The sequence below is a fragment of the Lepus europaeus genome, chromosome 13, assembly GCF_033115175.1.
Source record: "Lepus europaeus isolate LE1 chromosome 13, mLepTim1.pri, whole genome shotgun sequence".
NCBI lineage: Eukaryota > Metazoa > Chordata > Mammalia > Lagomorpha > Leporidae > Lepus > Lepus europaeus.
This window is the reverse complement of record NC_084839.1, coordinates 66,059,501-66,079,642: the sequence shown is the minus strand read 5'-3', so window position 1 is coordinate 66,079,642 and position 20,142 is coordinate 66,059,501. Positions and strand designations below refer to the sequence as shown.

At 46.9% G+C, this 20,142-nt stretch overlaps 1 protein-coding gene across 1 annotated transcript; it reads right to left on the bottom strand.

The window, feature by feature from the left end:
• Positions 1-217: 217 nt before the first annotated feature.
• PCYOX1 (prenylcysteine oxidase 1) lies at positions 218-19,002 on the bottom strand. Its single transcript, XM_062209606.1, has 6 exons — positions 18,832-19,002; positions 17,590-17,796; positions 16,078-16,252; positions 5,292-5,503; positions 4,842-4,994; positions 218-4,045 (listed from the first exon to the last, which is right to left on the bottom strand). The coding sequence occupies exons 1-6, from the start codon at positions 18,941-18,943 to the stop codon at positions 3,387-3,389; spliced, it is 1,518 nt and encodes a 505-aa protein (XP_062065590.1). The 5' UTR covers positions 18,944-19,002; the 3' UTR covers positions 218-3,386.
• Positions 19,003-20,142: the final 1,140 nt, after the last annotated feature.

Here is a 20,142-nt window from a genome sequence, read left to right as displayed (position 1 = left end):
GTAGACATAAAGAGGCTGCAAACATGCTTGGGTTTCTCCTGAAACATCAACTGACCTTGATCTGCTCTGACATCTCCAAGTATAGGTTGGGTGTCCTTTATCTGAAATGCTTGGGATCAGAAGTGTTCCATGTGTTTTGTTTTGTTTTGTTTTCAGGTTTTGAAATATATACATATATATGTATGTGTGTAATATCATACAAATGGGACTCAAGTCGTAACACAAAATTCATTTTTTATTTCTTATGCACAATAGCTTGAAGGTAATCCTATACAGTATTTTACTGCACCTGCATTTTGACTGTGACCAGTTACAGGTCAGGTGTAGCATTTTCCCTTTCTGGCATTAGACTAATTTCCATTTTGGAACATTTCAGACTTCGGATTAGGGATGCTCAACCTGTACCTCTATATTCCAAGGATAGTAAAACACGGGAAGTAATGTTGTCATTTATTTTGAACATAATCATTAAGTGGGGAAAGGAGAGTTCAATAAAAGAGAAGAAATAGGATTCCAGAGAAAAACATTCCAGTGTATTGTGGTTCTTTGTGAGTAAAGAAGGGTAGTGGGAATGCGGTCCACAATATATTCAAGTAGTTCATGAGTCTCATTTCATGGCCCACAAGGTCAAATGATATATATACAGATGGTTATATTACAAACCTAATCTTAAACCTGCCAAGCAAATAAGGCCTGTACTTCGGTGATTTGGTAAAAAGCCTGCAACTCCTAAATCACTTTAAAACTAATAAAGCATACACAAGTGGGTGGGTACAGTTAGGTTACACAGAACACAGTGAAAGGGTATAAATGTGAAATATTTCCTGTTGACAGAAAATGTCCACAACAAAACAGTCATCAGAAGTCACAGTAAGGAGAGTTGGTGTGAAGTCCAATCCACATTTTCTTCTTTCATCTTGAGCTCTTGTAACTATTCACTGATACTGATTGTTTTTTTGTAGTCACATAGATAGAGCTGAATCCTACAACTAGTTCTCCAAGTGTGATTTGTAGAATTACAGCTTATAGCATCACCTGGGAACTTAAAAGAAATGCAAATTTTTGAAACCTAATGAATGAACAGGTTCTGGGGATGGGCCCTGCAATGTTTCAGTAAGCCCTCCAGCTGTGTCTGATGCTTACTCAGACAACACCTGGAGTCGAGTTGGCTTTCAGCCTCTGCATCGTTTTACCGGTATCCTGTAAGGCATATTCCCGAGGAGCAAGCTCTAAGAAGTGTTTTTCTTCCAATAAAATTAACTTAATACTGCAGTTATGTGAATCTACCTAATAAGCCTAGCATAGCAGGCTCAATAGTATTTTTCTTAGTAGAAAAGTATTCTAATACTATAGTTGCATTAATACTACCTAATATGCCTAATATATTGACCACCTGTTTTGGTTTTGAGGCAGCAACATCAAACACCTTATTGGAACATTTAATCGGAGTAGGTTGATAGAATGCAAGTAACATTTTAAGTTGATATTCTCATAAGTAAAAATATATCCCACTATAAGACAAGTCTACAAATGATAGAAATTATTTAATTAGTATTTACCAATATTGACAGTAGTTCCCCTCTATTTGTGGTTTTGTTCTCCAGTTACCTGCAGTTGACAGCATAAGAAGAGATTACATGGAAAATTCTGGAAATAAATCCTAAATTTTAAATAACTTACATTATTATAATTCTTCTCTTGTTAGCTGTTAACTCTGTGTGTGCCTAAATTATAAATTAAGTTTTATCTTAGGTGTGTATATATAGAGAAAACTATATATATGATTTCTGTCCTCATTGGATAGAGGGGGGACTACTGTATTGTATACATAATACAGTATTACATGCTCTATAAATTGTTCCCATTAAAACCACAAAAGCAGAAAATAAATGCTTCTTAATATATTTAAGAATAAAATTAGAAAAAAGCTGATCTTTTGACAAACCATGAGTTTAATCTCCGCCTCTATCAAATAAATCTTGGTAGTTTCATCAGCATATTAATATTCACAACTGCAGTAAGGAAGAAAATTTTTATTAAGAACCAATGTTCTCTGACACTATTTTGTTAACATTGGTACTGCCACACCCTGATAAAGGACTTTTTAAAATAACAGTATGCGTTAATTTGGTTGCAGTTACTTTTAGAACACACTAGCTTTTACTTGTTCTCTTTGGCCATTGGCTGTGGAAGTCACTCATAATCTTTGTACAGTATATGCAGAAGTGGTTCTCAAGTTTGCATATTAGAATCATTTGGGAAACTTGAAAGTCCTATCAGTGATTCCAATGGGCACCCAAGGTCGAGAGCCACTACCTTTAGATCTCAGCAACCAAATGCTCACCCTGCACACTCTAATTTATTTGAGGCATTTCAACTTTGACCATATCCTGCATCTGGCCAAGTATGGCATCGTTCTGAATATCCTGCTCTAATGACAACTATTCTGTGGTCACCCAAATCGCCTCTGGATCGGCTCCTTACTATCAAGATTACTCCTACTGAAGGGAAGTCACTCCTTGTGAATGAATCTGTTTTGATCATGGATTGAGTTTCTTAGGACTTATAAGGCACTAAAAACCCTTTTTAGACATTTAACCCCCACGTACTTTCTCTCAACCCCAGCTATATGTTAGGAACATGAAAACACTCAGGGCCTATCCTCAATCCAGTAAATCAAAACCTGTGGTTGTGTCTATCAGTATTCTCAGGTAAGGAGTTAATAACAAAATTTAGTAATAGAATGCCAATTTTTATTCAATGGCCTGTACTTGCTTTTCACCTTATCTGAGATTTCTGTATGACATCTTAAGGTTACGTTACTGAGACTTCTGAGACTTCGGAATTTCAGCTCACAATCAAGACAGACAGACAGCTTTCTGAAAGTCGGCTTGAGGCATGGGTACAAAAAATTACTACAAGCCAGGTTTAAGATGCCGGTTCTTAACAGCAGTTTTAGCTGACTGAAGATTACATCCAACTGTGAAGCCCAATGAATGAATCCCTAAGATGTCTTTAAGTTCTTCAAGTGCTCATCTTAAAATACTCTTCATGGTTTTGATCAAAATCCAGGGCCCCACTCCCAGATGTGCTGAACCAGAATCTCCTAGGGAGCTTGAGCATCTGTGTGTTTAACAAATTACTGGTGATTCTTCCAACCAGACAAATGTAGTAAATACTGCTAAGAGTGAAAGAAAAGGAATTTTTGGGAGATGGTAGAAGTGCAATAATTTCATCTTCAAACTTAATTAAAACCTTCGATTTACTCAGGAGTCACAGGGATTACTTTTGTTAATGGCAAAATATCTGATTCCACATCATCTCTGCTCAGACTGCTCGCTCTTGCCAGCGACAAGCACTGGAACTGGGAAGGAGAAAGTACTGCTTCATAGCTCTGTTTTCAATTTCTCGTAGAGGCCATCCTGGTCGATCATGTCTGTGCGCCCGTTCCAGCGGTGATAGGCGAGGAGGGCGGCGTTGTGGGCTGCGATGGCACTCATCTCCATGGCACTGGCTGCACACTCAATGCCATTGAGGTAATAAAGTCTGTCATGGAGGATGATGGAGGGGCACTTCTCCGGGGGCTTGTACTGAGGACACGCAAGCCACGACTTCTTCACAGCATAATCATAGGACAAAAAGAGCTTTAAAATCTGTGCTTTAGTAAGAGTCTCTCGGGAAAAGATCTTCCAAACATGTGTCCCATCTGTTGATGGTTGAGGATCATCCTTGTTTCTTACAGAGGATGTAATCCCAATACTATTAATGAATAAATCTAAATTATCCATGGTTACAACTGTAGAAAGGCCAAACTTATCTTTGGCTCTAGAGCTAAAGAAAGTTGAATTCAATTCCCCTTTAACTAAAGTTGTCACTATCGGTTGATAGTATTGATGGAATTCTTCAATTGGAGGATCAAAGTTGAGAAAAGTTACATTGGCCATATTTCGATTCAGTGGAGTGGCTACCAAGATGATGTCATAGAAGTCGGAATGGGTCTCAGATCCAGTTTGGTAGACCACTTCATACATCTTTGTGGGATTTCCTACAGAGAAAAGGGAAGCATACATTTCTTTAGTTTTCTAATGTACTACATGTTATGCTTTCTAAAAGTAATTTTATACCATCCTAATAGTTGCCAATTCTGAGGAATTAAAGGAGTTTTATCCCTTAAAAATAACTGTCTCATGCACTATTATGTATTGGGACCAATTCCCTATTCAGAATGTCAAGTATAAAATATGGAATTTTTACCTTTTTTAAAGATTTATTATGTGTTTATTTATTTGAAAGGCAGATGGACAGAGACAGGGAGACAGGGAAAGAAACCTTCCATCTACTGGTTCATTCTCCAAATGGCCAAAACAGCTGAATCTGGGCCAAGCCAAAGCCTGGAGCCAAGAATTACACTCTGGTCTCCCACATGACAGATAGGGACCCAAGTACTTGGACCACCTTCTGCTGTCTTCCCAGGAGCACCTGCAGGAAGCTGGATAGGAAGAGAGCAGCCAGGACCTGATACAGCATCCATACCGGATGCCAGTGTCACAGATGGTGGTTTAACGGACTCTGCCACAATACGGGCCCTACAAGTGGCCGTTTACCCCGCTGCATCACACCACTGGCCCCAGTTTTTACTTTTAAGGATGAGATTATTTTTAAATCCAGAGTGTGATGCCAATGCACTTGAGCAAATTTAGGATTATTTCTACATGGCACAGAATATGTAATTTATATAGTTCCATCATCATGGCACTGAGTGAGGTACTGCAGAAGAAAAGCTTCTGTCCCGAGCAATCATTTTCTGAAGGGTTATTAAGAACAATACCATTCAAACTCACCTGTCTGCTTTGTTCTTGTTTTCTCCTCTATGGACATTACTGAACCAGAAATGAGGTTGCTTTTGGAAGCCCGCAGGAGCCCTGAGCAAACTAGTTTGTTGCCACCTTCTACTGCCCAAAGGCCAGAATCAGTACAAGCCATTGATACCGCCCCTGAAAGCAAGAAGAAACAAAAAGCGTTTTAATTCTCATTCTGTAAGAGCCCTTGTACCCACACTCCCTTCCCAATTACATTTGCTCCAAATGTCTCCAGACTTTGCCAAACAGCCCTTGAGTGCAACATCTCCCCTGCTGAAAACCAGTGAACTAATGAGAGCTAAGGGCCCTTTAACTAAGAAAGGTTCCGTGAGAGGTAGCCTTTCCAACCACGGCCTCAGGTCAGGAGCCGCCATCACATCAGGCAAGCCCATCTGTGGACGAATGCTCATTAGCGTTCAAGCCCTGGCTTACCCACAAAGGCGTTGATGTCCAAGTTTTGGCCATAATTGGTCCTCATGACAGGAGCAACCAGCTCCTGGAGAAACTTCTCAGAGAAGCCTGCTTTCTGCAAGGTTTCGAGAAGGGTTCGGTTAAGCGATCCAACGAAGTCATCCCCTCCTAAGGCATGCAGTAATTTTTCTACACTACTGAAGGCATAGTCATGAGATTGGTAGCGGTAGATCCTTTGGGATAGAAGAGAAATGGCCATTACACACCAAATGAGACAGGGAAAAGGGGACATAGAAGCGAGGAAATCATGTCGTAAGAATCAAACGGATGCCCGAGTTTCCTTCCAATGCCTTTCTGTCTGTCACATGAGATGCAGCCCAGCCACCGCCTTCCCCAGCTCCTCCCGAAGCTGCTGGCCACCCCTGCCCTCCACCTCCTCTGGAAATCCAGGTCCACGGTACACACCACGCCTCTCCCGCACGCATGTGGCCTCTGGGAAACCTTGCAGAAGCTGGGAGGTTTGGTTCTCTCATTCCTTCAGACCTTCCAGCAGCACCTAGACGGGTCTAAAATTAAATGGTCTCTCTCCACCAGGCTTGACCTCAAGCAACCCCTAGCCTCACCAAAAATAACTGACCACCCCAGACGTCCTATGTGTCACCATTCCATTTCAAACTCACAGCTCCTTCTGCTTCTTCCCACTTGGGTAGGAAGCTTTTTCATTTTCCTAACACCTTTTTTTTTTTTTTAAAGAGTTATTTATTTATTTGAAAGAGTTACAAAGAGAGAGAAGGAGAGGCAGAGAGAGAGAGAGAGAGAGAGAGAGAGAGAGAGAGAGATCAGACTTCCATCCGCTGGTTCACTCCCCAGATGGCCACAACGGCCAGAGCTGCGCTAATCTGAAGCCAGGAGCCAGGAGCTTCTTCTGGGTCTTCTCACTCAGGTGCAGAGGCCCAAGGACTTGGCCATCTTCTACTGCTTTCCTAGGCCACAGCAGAGAGCTGGATCGGAAGTGGAGCAGCCGGAATTCAAACCAGCACCCATATGGGATGCCAGCACTGCAGGTGGCTGCTTTCCCACTATGCCACAGCACTGGCCCCAAGCACCTCTCTTTACTCCATTCTTATTTCCCTGATCTTAAGTCACAAGTTATACTCACACTATAAAATAAATATCTGCTTCTAGTTTCTTTCCTTTAAAATGTGTTTGACCCTCTCAGAAGTCTTAAAATACTTCTTTTATCTTGACATTCATTTATTCAAAAAGTCTTGCTTATGGATGCTTACTCAACGAAGGCCAAGGGGCCGGTGCTTGAGGCACAGAGGGTTAAACCACCGCTTGCAACTCCAGCATTCCAGCATCCCAGCATCCCACATGGAGTACCAGTTGAGTCCCAGCTGTTTGCTTCCCTGCTAATGCACCTGGGAAAGCAGCAGCAAATGACACACATACCTGGACCCCTGCCACCCAGGTGAGAGACCAGGATGGAGTTCCAGACTCCTGGCTTCAGCCTGACCCAGGCCTGGCCATTGCAGCCATCTGGGGAGTGAACCAGTGGATGGAAGATCTCTCTGTCTCTCCCTCTCGTTCTGTAACTCTGCCTTTCAAATAAATAAATAGTTTAAAAATAAAAAAAAAAAATTGGGCCGGCGCCATGGCTCAACAGGCTAATCCTCTGCCTAGCGGCACTGGCACAATGGATTCTAGTCCCGGTCGGGGCGCCGGATTCTGTCCCGGTTGCTCCTCTTCCAGGCCAGCTCTCTGCTGTGGCCCGGGAAGGCAGTGGAGGATGGCCCAGGTCCTTGGGCCCTGCACCCGCATGGGAGACCAGGAGAAGCACCTGGCTCCTGCCTTCGGATCAGCGCAGTGCGCCGGCCGCGGCGGCCATTAGAGGGTGAACCAACGGCAAAAGGAAGACCTTTCTCTCTGTCTCTCTCTCTCACACTGTCTACTCTGCCTGTCAAATAAATAAAAATGGCTCATGCCTGACAAAATTTTAAAGTATATAGCACAAGATCTAATCTCTCAGTCTGTTGAGTGTGCTAACTACTGTGAGTAGTACTCATTGATAATCGGTCGGGGCGAGGTCATTACAACATACCATTCAAATGTTTGTTTTCTTTTTCTGATTTATCTTTCTGGTGAATTATGCTTTGATTTTAACACATTCCATTAAAAAATGCAGATGGGTTGGCCGGCGCCGCGGCTCACTAGGCTAATCCTCCGCCTTGCGGTGCCGGCACACCGGGTTCTAGTCCCGGTCGGGGCACCGATCCTGTCCCGGTTGCCCCTCTTCCAGGCCAGCTCTCTGCTGTGGCCAGGGAGTGAAGTGGAGGATGGCCCAAGTGCTTGGGCCCTGCACCCCATGGGAGACCAGGATAAGCACCTGGCTCCTGCCAACGGATCAGCGCGGTGTGCTGGCCGCAGCGCACCAGCCGCGGCGGCCATTGGAGGGTGAACCAACGGCAAAAGGAAGACCTTTCTCTCTGTCTCTCTCTCTCACTGTCCACGCTGCCTGTCAAAAAAAAAAAAAAATGCAGATGGGATATACACATTGGTAAGCTGTTCCTAATGCATTCAAAAAAAATTTTTTTATGTATTCTAAGAACTCTTAGGCAGTTTGAAGAATAGAAACTAACAATAGGTTTAGACTGATGGTTCCTCTCACATATTCCTTTATCCAGAAGTAAATAAATGTCAGAAACTTTTCAAAGAAGTATTGGATCTTAGCTTTGTTTTTGACTTCTTACTAATTACCAATGTGATTCATACTTGTGTGTTACAATGGATATTTTAAAATTTCCCACTGGTGGCCTGCCTAAGTCTTAGCGTGTGTTCAGGAACATGGGAATTTAAAACGTCATATCTGCATGAAGCTTCAAATTTTTTTTTTTATTTTAAAAAGACAGTGACGACAGTTTACAAGAGGTAGCTAGCTAGTTTATAAAGTATCCCAAACAAAAATGTGTATAATATATTCAGCAAAAATGTATATAATTCAGCAGTTATAGACTGTTCTTTATAGAATGTGTACTTGAAGTCTTTCAGTAGTTCCTGAAAATTTGGTCATGGAAGTTGAATGTAAGGGAAATATGCTTATTGGTTGCTTTTTATTTATACAGAATGGAAAAATAAAATGGGTTTTTGACAGTCTATATATATATATATATATATACTCCATGAAATATCTATTTCATTCTAGTGAAATCCCCTGGACACCTCTTTCAGGATATATCCTGTCCTTAAGTGATACGTGACTGTAATAATAATTAAGAAAAATAAATGAGAAATGAAAACTGGCAATGCATGGGGTTGGCAAGGCTGCAATTCTCAATAAGTTTGTCCAAAAAATATAAGTGGAGTGGTCACAGAAACCCTTACTAAGGTGACATCAGAGCACAGACCTGACGCAGGTACGACAGAAAAAACTCCAAGACTGTCGATCAAGAGCCCTAGATCAAGTACAACTTTCTTTCCAAGTTCAACAGGATGAAGGCATTCCCAGATAAACAGCAGCAGAGAATTACACACAAGCACACCTGCCCTACAAGAACCAATAAGAGTAATCCTGCAGACTGAGACAGAGCATTAGACAGAAACCCAAATCCACAGGAAATAATAAATCGTACCAACAGATGTGACTACATAGTAAACAGCGCCTTTTTTTAAGATTTATTTATTTATTTAATTTGAAAGTCAGAGTCAGAGAGGGAGAGGCAGAAGCAGAGAGAAAATAGAGAGAGAGAGGTCATCCATCCACTGGTTCACCCCTCAAATGGCCATAACAGCCAGAGCTGGGCCAGGCTGAAGCCAGGAGCCAGAAGCTTCTTCCAGGTCTCTGTCTCCCAAATGGGTTCAGGGGCCCAAGCACTTGGGCCATCTTCCGCTGCTTTATCCACTATGCCATAGCACCAACCCCTAAAAGGCCCCTATATTTGTCTGTAGTTCTTTTAGTTCTTTTTCTTCTCCTATCTTTTTTTTTTTTTTTTTTTTTGGACAGGCAGAGTGGCCAGTGAGAGAGAGACAGAGAGAAAGGTCTTCCTTTGCTGTTGGTTCACCTTCCAATGGCCACTGCGGCCAGCGCACCGCGCTGATCCGATGGCAGGAGCCAGGTGCTTCTCCTGGTCTCCCATGGGGTACAGGGCCCAAGCACTTGGGCCATCCTCCACTGCCTTCCCGGGTCATAGCAGAGAGCTGGCCTGGAAGAGGGGCAACCGGGATAGAATCCGGTGCCCCGACCGGGACTAGAACCCGGTGTGCCGACGCCGCAAGGCGGAGGATTAGCTTGTTGAGCCACGGCGCCAGCCGCATTTAAAAAGACAAGTACACAAAGCAATAACTCTAAAACTGTGGTAATGGGCTTAAAATGCATACAGATGTAATTTGTATAACAGTAGCAAAAGCAAAGGGGAAACAAAAATACACTGACACCAGTGGGTATGAACTTAAACAATTAGTATTGTGTACTTTTTTTTTTAAGATTTATTTTATTTATTTGAAAGACAGAGTTACAGAGAGAGGTAGAGACAGAGAGAAAGAGATCTTCCATCCGCTGATTCACTCCCCAAGTGGCTACTACGGCCAGAGCTGAGCTGATCCAAAGCCACGAGCCAGGAGCTTCTTCCGGGTCCCCTACATGTGTTCAGGCGCCCAAAGACTTGGGCCATCCTCGCTGCTTTCCCAGGTGTATTAGCAGGGAGCTGGATCGGAAGTGGAGCAGCCGGGACTCGAACCAGTGCTCATATGGGATGCCGGCGTTTCAAGCCAGGGCTTTAACCTGCTAAGCCACAGCGCCAGCCCCATCTGTACTGTTAACAATATTTAAAGATGTTTCAAGATGTTCAGTGTAATAAAATAACTCAAAAATATGCAGTAAAAGAAATGAGAATTAAAATTAAACCCTAGAAAAGGCACTATACATTAACGTAATAATAATATAAAATGGAAATTAAGAAAATCTCATTTCCAACAGCATCAAAAAGAATAAAATACTAAGGAATAAACTTAATTAACTTGGTGAAGGACTTGTACACTGAAAACTACAAGATATTGCTGAAGGAAATTAAATAAGACACAAAAAAAATCAAAACACATTCCACGTCTCTGGAATGACTGGAAGATTTAATATTATCAAAATGTTCATGCTACCCAGAGCAATCTACAATTCAAAACAATCTCTATCAAAATCTTACTGGCATTCTTTTGTAGTAAGAGAAAAATCTTTAAACTCATGAAATCTCAAAAGATCCCAAGTAGTTACAAACATGAAAAAGAAAAGCAAAGCTAGAGGCCTCACACTTTTAGCTTCAAAACATATTACAGGCGCCGTGGCTCAATAGGCTAATCCTCCGCCTTGCAGCGCCAGCACACCGGGTTCTAGTCCCGGTCGGGGCACCGGATTCTGTCCTGGTTGCCCCTCTTCCAGGCCAGCTCTCTGCTGTGGCCCGGGAGTGCAGTGGAGGATGGCCCAAGTCCTTGGGCCCTGCACCCCATGGGAGACCAGGAGAAGCACCTGGCTCCTGCCATCGGATCAGTGCAGTGCACCGGCCACAGCAGCTATTGGAGGGTGAACCAACGGCAAAGGAGGACCTTTCTCTCTGTCTCTCTCACTGTCCACTCTGCCTGTCAAAAAAAAAAAAAATTACAAAGCTACAGTAGTCAAAACAGACAAAGCTACAGTAGTCAAAACAGCAGGATAGTACTAGCATAAACACAGGCATATGGAACAAAGGACATTTGAACCCCAAGGCTATAAGTTAATGATACTCAGAAAGTGGAAACTTCATCTAAATGTGCTGTGTAAGAGGTGGCTCTCATGGGGGTCTCCTCAGATCATTGGCATTGCCTAGGGAATGTAGTTCTTGAAAGAGAGGTGGTTACAAAGCCCTGAGCTGGACCCAGCCTCTCTGCAGCCTGGCTCACCACGTGACCCTTCCTCTGCACACTATGCACTGCTGCCATCACGGCCTGCATCAGAGGTCAAACCAAGGGGCTGTCTGATGTCGGGCTTCAGACTCCAAACTGTGAGCTAGTGAAACCTTTTATCTTTTTTTTTTTTTTTTTTGCCAGGCAGAGTTAGACAGTGAGAGAGAGAGAGACAGAGAAAGGTCTTCCTTCCGCTGGCCGCCGTGGCCGGCACGCTGCACCAATCCGAAGCCAGGAGCCAGGCGCTTCTCCTGGTCTCCCATGTGGGTACAGGGCTCAAGGACCTGGGCCATCCTCCCCTGCACTCCCGGGCCATAGCAGAGAGCTGGCCTGGAAGAGGAGCAACTGGGACAGAATCCGGCACCCCGACCAGGACTAGAACCCAGGGTGCCGGCAGGGCAGGCAGAGGATCAGCCAAGTGAGCTGCAGCGCCAGCCTAAACCTTTTCTCTTTACCATGTCCACTGCCTCAGCTATTTCACTGTGGTAACAAAAGGCTGTGATATAATGACACTGGCTTCTACCCTGCAAAGACTGTTGTAGCACAAGGGTGAAAGGTGATAACCTAGGAGGCGGATCTACCTTCCCACCGCTGCTGTAACCAGTGACCACAAACTTAACTTATCTGATGCTTCTGTGGGATCAAGGTCCAAAGTCAAGTTCACTGGACTAAAATCCAGGTGCCTGCAGGGCTGGTTCCTTCCAGAAACTCTGAGGGAAGAATTTGCTTTCTGGCCCCTTCCAGCTGCTCCAGGCCTCCTGCACCACTTAGCCCCTACGGTCACATCCCTTCCTAGCACGACTCCCACCTCCTGCTCCCATCAGTCCACCTCCCACCCACCCTGATCCTCCTGCCTCCCTCTTACAAGGAACCATGGGCCTACTTCGTTAAGCAGAAATAGTCTCCCCATCTCAGGATCTTACCCAAGCCCACTGGCAAAATCCCTTTCCATGGAAAGCAGCACATTCACAGGCTCTGGGGATCAGGATGTGGACGGCTGGGGAAAGTGGGGCAGGAGCAGCACTGTTCATTCCACCCCAGAAGACAACTACACCAACAGCCAGACAAAGGGAATAGCAGCTTGGGCCACAGAGGCAGCCGTGGTGAGAGTGGTGAAATTCTGGACATATTTTAAAGCCAGATAGGGTTCAAGACAGACTGGATTTGTTAAATAAAAGAATAAAACTGGTGCTTTTAGCTAGAAGGAAGCCTTTCACTGTGAATCTTACCTGTTGGGACTGGCACTGTAGCACCTGCCACTGCCTGTGGCACCAGCATCCCATATGGTACTGGTTCGAGTCCCAGCTGCTCTGCTTCCTATCCAGCTCCCTGCTAATGTGCCTGGGAAAGCAGTGGAAGATGGCCCAAGTGCTTGGGTCCCTGTTACCCATGTGGGAGACACGGATGAAGCTCTAGGCTCCTGGCTTCAGACCTGCCCAGCTCCAGTCATTGAGGCCATTTGGGGAATGAACCAGTGGATGGTCAATATCTCTCTCTCTCTCTCTCCCCCTCACTCTCTACAAATCTGTCTCTCAAATAAATTAATCTTAAAAAAAAAAAAAAAAAAAGGATGACACCCAACCAGAAGAACTGCAGAAATCAATGCTTATAACTGGAAACTGAGGCCGGCGCTGTGGCACAGCAAGTTAAAGCCCTGGCCTGAAGTGCCAACATCCCAAATGGGCACCAGTTCTAGTCCCGGTTGCTCTCTGCTGTGGCCTGGGATAGCAGTAGAAGATGGCCCAAGTAGATGCTTGGGCCCCTGCACCCATGTGGGAGACCCAGAACAAACTCCTGGCTCCTGGCTTTGAATCGGCTCAACTCCGGCCATTGTGACCATCTGGGGAGCGAACCAGTGGATGGAAGACCTCTCTCTCTGTCTCTATCTCTCTCTGTAACTCTTTCAAATAAATAAAATTAATATTTTTTTAAAAAAGAAAGAACTGGAAATTAATCTGGCAAGCGTGGATGTTGGGGGCTGCAGAATTTCCACGCAAGAACCTCCGGCAGCAGAGAAGAGTGAATGCCTGCCCCGGGAGTTGCCTATCACAGGCCTGAATGCTCTTTGAATGTATGGCTTACCACTATCACGTGTGCCTCCACTCACGCTCTGCCTCCCCAAGGCACACACTGCCTCCCCAAGGCTGGCCAAGTCCTTCACAGGTTTCCACAGAAGCTCACACATACCACTTTCAAGAAACTGACTGGCTCTGTCTCGTAAACCCATACATCCAAAGAGAAAAAAAACCTTTCATCAAAACCTTTGGGTTTCTATACTATTCAAAAAAAAGAAAAACTCACGAATATCTTCCAATTGTATATTTTAATTCAGTGGCTATTAACAATGGCTACAAGCCAGCGCCGTGGCTCAACAGGCTAATCCTCCGCCTTGCGGCGCCGGCACACTGGGTTCTAGTCCTGGTCCGGGGCGCCGGATTCTATCCCGGTTGCCCCTCTTCCAGGCCAGCTCTCTGCTATGGCCTGGGAAGGCAGTGGAGGATGGCCCAAGTGCTTGGGCCCTGCCCCCACATGGGAGACCAGGAGAAGCACCTGGCTCCTGCCTTCGGATCAGTACGACACGCCGGCCGCAGCGGCCATTGGAGGGTGAACCAACAGCAAAGGAAGACCTTTCTCTCTCTCTCTCTCTCTCTCGCACAACCCACTCTGCCTGTCAAAAATTTAAAAAAATTAAAAATAAAAAGATACAATGGCTACAAGCAAAAATCCATTTGACAGGCCTTTCAAAATACCAACACCCAGACCTCTACTCCAGAATAATTAACTCAAAATCTCTAGGGATGGGGCTCATCATTCATATTTTTTTAAAAAGATCCCCATGTGATTCTACTGTGTAGCCAGGGTTATAAAACCACTACTATGTAACTGAAATGCAGAGGAATTAGCTGTTCCAGATTCCTCTTTGGCTTCCAAACCTGGTTTTTGTGATGTTCCAGAATGAACTCCAACATGGGCTGATATTAAAGACATCTGAGCAGCAGTACAGCAGGAAAACAGAAAGCAAACTGCCTGCCGGCCTAGAACTGAGTGCAGACTCCCTGCTGGGCAGGCACAGGACACACCTCTTGTGTTGGGTGCCCAGGACAGCGGCCACAGCTCAGTCTGGCAGTGTCTTTACTGCTCTGAACAACTGCTGCCGGCGGGCTGAACACCCACCCACCCACCTCCTCTCCAACGATCTCACAGCATGACCACGTTACAAGACTGACAATTCATTGATGTGTTTAAAGAAACAGGAACTTAGGCCAGCGCCGTGGCTCCACAGGCTAATCCTCCGCCTTGCGGCGCCGGCACACCGGGTTCTAGTCCCAGTCGGGGCGCCAGATTCTATCCCGGTTGCCCCTCTTCCAGGCCAGCTCTCTGCTATGGCCCGGGAGTGCAGTGGAGGATGGCCCAAGTGCTTGGGCCCTGCACCTGCATGGGAGACCAGGAGAAGCACCTGGCTCCTGGCTTTGGGTCAGCGCGATGCGCTGGCCGCAGCGGCCATTGGAGGGTGAACCAACAGCAAATAGGCAAAAAGGAAGACCTTTCTCTCTGTCTCTCTCTCTCTCACTATCCACTCTGCCTGTCAAAAAAAAAGAAAAAGAAACAGGAACTTAGGATGCAACATTAGCAACAGAAAGGTCAGTGCTGTAGAATAAAAGTATTCAAGATGGAAAGGCAACGATTCCATAACGTTTGGGAACCAGTTTCTAAAATCAAAAATGGTATAGTCTGTGTAGTCACTCATACTGTGTCTTTTCCACAGTTCTGTAATAACCTGAGCTCTCTTCAAAAGTAATTTCTTCACTTCTCAAAGGGCAACTCTGACTTGTAAGAGTTCCTCTACAAGTAAGCCACAGGAAAGAAAAATGAAGCACACACGCAGGGCTGCACCCACTGCCATCTGAACTGGATCTGCCTGCTGAGCACGCGGCAACAGATCACCTCCCTTCTTGAAAAGTGACAGGCTGGGGGCAGACGGTCAGTGCAATGTACCTGCAACCCCTACTGGAATTAGTTTCTTTTTTTGTTTAATCAACTAATTAATTAATTAATTTGAAAAGCAGAGTTAAAGAGAGGCACAGGCAGAGAGAGAGAGAGGGGTCTTCCATCCGATGGTTCACTCCCCAGATGGCCACAATGGCCGGAGCTGGGCCAATCCAAAGCCAGGCAGCAGGAGTTTCTTCTGAAACTCCCACATGGGTGCAGGGGCCCAAGGACTTGGGCCATCTTCCACTGCTTTCCCAGGCCATAGCAGAGAGCTGGATCAGAAGTGAAGCAGGCAGGACACAAACTGGAGCCCATATGGGATGCCTGCACTGCAGGTGGCGGCTTTACCCGCTACACCACGGCACGGGCCCTTGGAATTAGTTAAAAAGCTCCTGGCTTCTTGCCTGGCCCAGCCCAGGCTACTGCCAGCATCTGGGGAGTAAATCTGCAAATGGAAGATCTCAGTCTGTCTCTGTCCCTCTCCCTCTACCTCTCCCTCTCCCTCAGTAGTTCTGTCTTTCAGATAAATAAAGATAAACAAAAATTTCAAAAACAAACAAAAAACATCTCTGGATACCTCCATCTTCCACTGCTGTATAAATAAACTGGTACCAAGACCTACCTGAGAAATTGTCTGAGTATTCAGTGACTTAGTATCTGTAGAGCATCTGGCCACACTAAAGAAGCATTTGCAAGATAGATTTCAGAAACAAAAATAAACTGTCCTTTCAACTTCCAAGTAGATAAATGGTGTGTGTATTTTCCGTAAAACATGTGCCTAACTATCTCACGGACAGGGCTGCAGTTAGGCAGAGCACTGTTCCAAGAAACCAAAATTTCTGAAGCGCATCCAACCAACAGGTCTCAAGTTAAACAAACAGGGGAACATTACCTCATGAACTTGTCCAGTAAGTCTTCCACCCACATGTGCATTCGGAGGGACTGAAATCCATAGCGCCAAATGAGTTTAATCATGTTAATAATAAACCAGCTGCTCTCCTCAAAAACCAGAGCCTCTCCATCGAACACTCCCACCAGGCCACTAGACACCTGCACAGCAGAGAGACCTGTAACACAGAAGGGGTGGCCAAGTCAGGAGTTTCTGTGCCGAAGCAGTGAAAGAAGGAAGCCGAAGCTCCCGGGGACACCCTGAAAGGAGTGGATTCGGGGTTTCCCCAGTGGTCAGGAGCGCTGTCTTTCAAATAGTGAGATACACCAGATACCCGCCACACTGTCCAAAAGCAGATTGTCTCCAAGATGGGTCAGATGATCATGCAGCTATACCAAAATCAGACTAGCTATTGTTAACAGTGTCCAAAAAGATTTAAAAGTCACAGGAAGAAGCCAGAGTACCAATGGCATTCAGTCAAAACATAAAAATGTCCATGAATCTTGCTGCCATGAGTTGCTCCTGGTTATGAAAGACACGGAAACACAGGAAGAATCACCAAGGATCTAAGAAGCTAATGGCCAATTTGGGGTGGGGTTGGGGGACAGTTAGCATTGTGGTGCACCAGATTAAACTGGCAACAGCATCCCATATCAGAGAGCCAGATGGAGTCCTGGCTGCTCCAACTCCTATCCAGCTCCCTGCTAATACGCCTGGGCAAGCAGCAGAAGATGGCCCAATTCCTTGGGCCCCTGCCAACACGTGGGAGACCTGGATGGAGTTCCAGGCTCCTGCTTCAGCCTGACCCACCCCCGGCTGTTGCAGCCATTTGGAGAGGAACCAGCAGATGGAAAAATCCCTTTCTCTGTTTCTCCTTCTCTGTCACTCTGCCTTTCAAATAAATAAATCTTTAAAAATAAGCAGGAGCTGCTGCTGCTGTGGGAAAAGAGGCAGAGGCTGGAAGCTGGCTATGCCTACTGGCTGTCTCAGGTAACTGGGAAGAGGCCAGAATGACACAATGTCCCCTGAGGAGAGGACCTGCAGAAGCCTGCCAAGACTTCCTCCTGGACCTGCCCAGCCGCTGGGCTGGTAGTGCAGCAGGCAGGTGTCCCAGGTTCCAAGCCCATGTCTGCACCCACAACTGGGACGCCAGCTCCAGTGGTTGTGATCATTTGGGGAGTGAATCAGCAGATCTCTCTCTCTCTCTCTCTCTGTAACTCTGCCTTTCAAGTAAAACAATAAATCTTTAAAAAAAAAAAAAAAAAAGACTTGACAAACAGCAGCCACCCCCACCCCCATCTCATGGCTGTAATTCCAGATAACTGAAGATACAGATAACCAGTGTTCCATTACAGGAAAGCCACTAGTAACAGCTGCTCTCAGCAAAGTGCAGCCAACAGTTTCACCAACTTCTCTGTGCACGATCATTTCCAAGGCAGTGAAGTTCCAGTGCTGCACGGGATCAAAACATGGTCACCCAAGAATCCACTTCGCTCTGAGACCAAAATTACTCACCCAGGTCTTTGACGAAACGCTTCATGTGTAGATTTAAAGGATGGATGACAGAACCCCCCGCCTCGTATTCTTGGTCCTGCACATTCAGGGTGGCCAGCCGGCCCCCCACCTCTCCTCTCTCGAACACGTCAATCTTCACATCTTTCCCAAATTTCTGCCGCAGGTAATAGGCTGCTGACGTGCCACCGATTCCTCCACCGACGATGGCTGTGAGGAGGAACAAAAAGGAACAGCTGTCTTCTCCCACCTGCTGTGTGTTTGCTTTAGTGTGGTTTTCAAAAGGCCACTTACACAGGTTACCTGAGACTATCACCTAGAATAATTTAGGGAAGGGAGAGAAGAAACTCTGAACCTAGACACACACTGTGCCCAGAAGCTGAGCGAAGACTGGTTTACAAATTGACGTTAATTCGATTTTGTAGGTGTGTTTTTTTTTCCCGGGCCGGATGCCCAGATTCTCACAGGTCTTTGTGGAGCCACCGATTGGCCTAAGCACCTTTCTTAGTGCCCAATATATGGGAAGAGTAGTGTTGGGCCTTTACAACACACATCTTCCATAAAGGGACCGCCATTTTTGCTTAGCTTTGTTCTCTCTCGCTGGAGAATCAATGGAGAGAGGATAATGATCCCGAAGAACACAGCTTTAAATGGGAGAGGGAGGGGGACCGAGCAGCAAAAATACCAAGGCGACCGAACCCAGAGGAAAAAAAAACAGATTCCTTTGGCAGCTGCAGTCCTAGGCAGAGAAACTGCGAGCAGGGGCCCCTGCTAGCGGGCCGACCTCAGCAAAGTGGGGATGGGGGAAGGGGAGGGGGTTGCAGCCTCAACAGGGAAGCGGACAGGGCCAGCTGTGTGGACGCTCCCCGCGCTGTGCCCGCGCACGCCTGAGATGTGCGTCCACGGCTGGACCCTCCAGGACCAGCCAGAACACTGGCCGCCCAAAAGCGCAGGAAAGGAGAGCGCTGAGGGGTTTTGGCCTCTCCGGAGCCCCAGGGTCTGAGACGGGAGGCTTCGGGGACGCTCGGCGCCTGTCCACGCCTCCTGTCAGCAGCTCCTTGCGCCCCAGGAAGGAACGCTCCCGTCCGTAGGGAGGCCGAAAGCCGCTGCGTGAGCTGCAGGAGCGCGAGCTGCGCGCCAAGCCGGCCCACTCGGCCCGTCCCGAGTCGCGGCCGCGGGGCCTGGGCACACTACGCGCCGGCCACCCGGCGCGGGAGCGCTGCAAAGCTCCTCCCGCCCACCTACCGATCTTATCCGGTGGGGCCCGCAGTTCGGCGTTCCCAGGGCACCCCCAGCTGCACAGCAGCAGCCACAACCCCAACAACGACGAGAACCGCTCCCCGGCGACGCGCCCCATGGCCTCCGAGAGCGCCGCGCTCAGCAGCCAGCGCTCAGCAATGCTCCCGCCGCGGTGCGTCTGCGCGCTCGCCGGCCGCGCCTCCAAACAGCCACGCCCCAGGACAGCCCCGCCCCCGGAAAGCTCCGCCCCCGGAACAGCCCCGCCCCCGGGACCTCGCAGTCCTCCAGCCTCGTCCACCGAAACCCCACCACGCCCTTGCCCGAGCCCTAGCCCACCGCGCCCACCCCGCCTTCCCGAAGCGCACCCTCCTCCCGAAGACGTCAAAGGCAGGGCTCCAGCTCTCGGCCTCTGGTCCTCTCTGTCCGGGTGAAACACCTCCTTTTTTCATCCGGGCTTCCTACATGGGTGGCAGAGACTCAAGTACTTGAACTATTGTCTGCTGCCTCTCAAGTGCATTAGTAGGAAGCTGGATCAGAAGGGGTAGGAAAGACCTGGTATCCCAATAGGCTAATCCTCCACCTGCAGGTTCTAGTCCCGGTCGGGGCGCCGGATTCTGTCCCGGTTGCTCCTCTTCCAGGCCAGCTCTCTGCTATGGCCCGGGAAGGCAGTGGAGGATGGCCCAAGTGCTTGGGCCCTGCACCCGCATGGGAGACCAGGAGAAGCACCTGGCTCCTGGCTTCGGATCAGTGCGACACGCCAGCTGCAGCGGCCATTGGAGGGTGAACCACCGGCAAAAAGGAAGACCTTTGTCTCTCTTCTCACTGGCCACTCTGCCTGTCAAAAACAGACAAACAAAAAAAGAATAAATGAGTAAATGATGTAATATATATAATGGAATGAAAGGAATGGGAAATGGGCTGCAATTTTAAATAGGTGGTCAGGGTAAGCCTCACTGAGTAGCTGGTATTTGAACTAAAGCTTGTAGAAAGTGAATGACTGCGCCATATGTGTACCTAGGGAAAAAGCTTTGTAGGCACAGGGAATGTCTGGCATGTTTGAGAGACAGCAAGAAGGCCATTTAAACAGAGGGGTTTTTTTTTGTTTGTTTGTTTTGGTTTTTTTGTGGTTTTTTTTAAGATTTTATTTACGGCGTCGGCCCTGTGGTGTAGCAGGTAAAGCCGCCGTTTGCAGCGCCAGCATCCCATATGGCCACCGGTTCGAGACCCAGCTGCTCCACTTCCAGTCTAGCTCCCTGCTGTGGCCTGGGAAAGCAGTAGAAGATGGTCCAAGTGCTTGGGCTCCTGCACCCACGTGGG

Coding starts and splice junctions, on each gene's coding strand:
- PCYOX1 (XM_062209606.1), bottom strand. CDS start 18,943: ATGGGGCGCGTCGCCGGGGAGCGGTTCTCGTCGTTGTTGGGGTTGTGG. Junction 4,995..5,291: donor GGACATCAACGCCTTTGTGG/GTAAGCCAGGGC, acceptor TCTTGCTTTCAG/GGGCGGTATCAATGGCTTGT. Junction 4,046..4,841: donor AACAAGAACAAAGCAGACAG/GTGAGTTTGAAT, acceptor TTTTCTCTGTAG/GAAATCCCACAAAGATGTAT.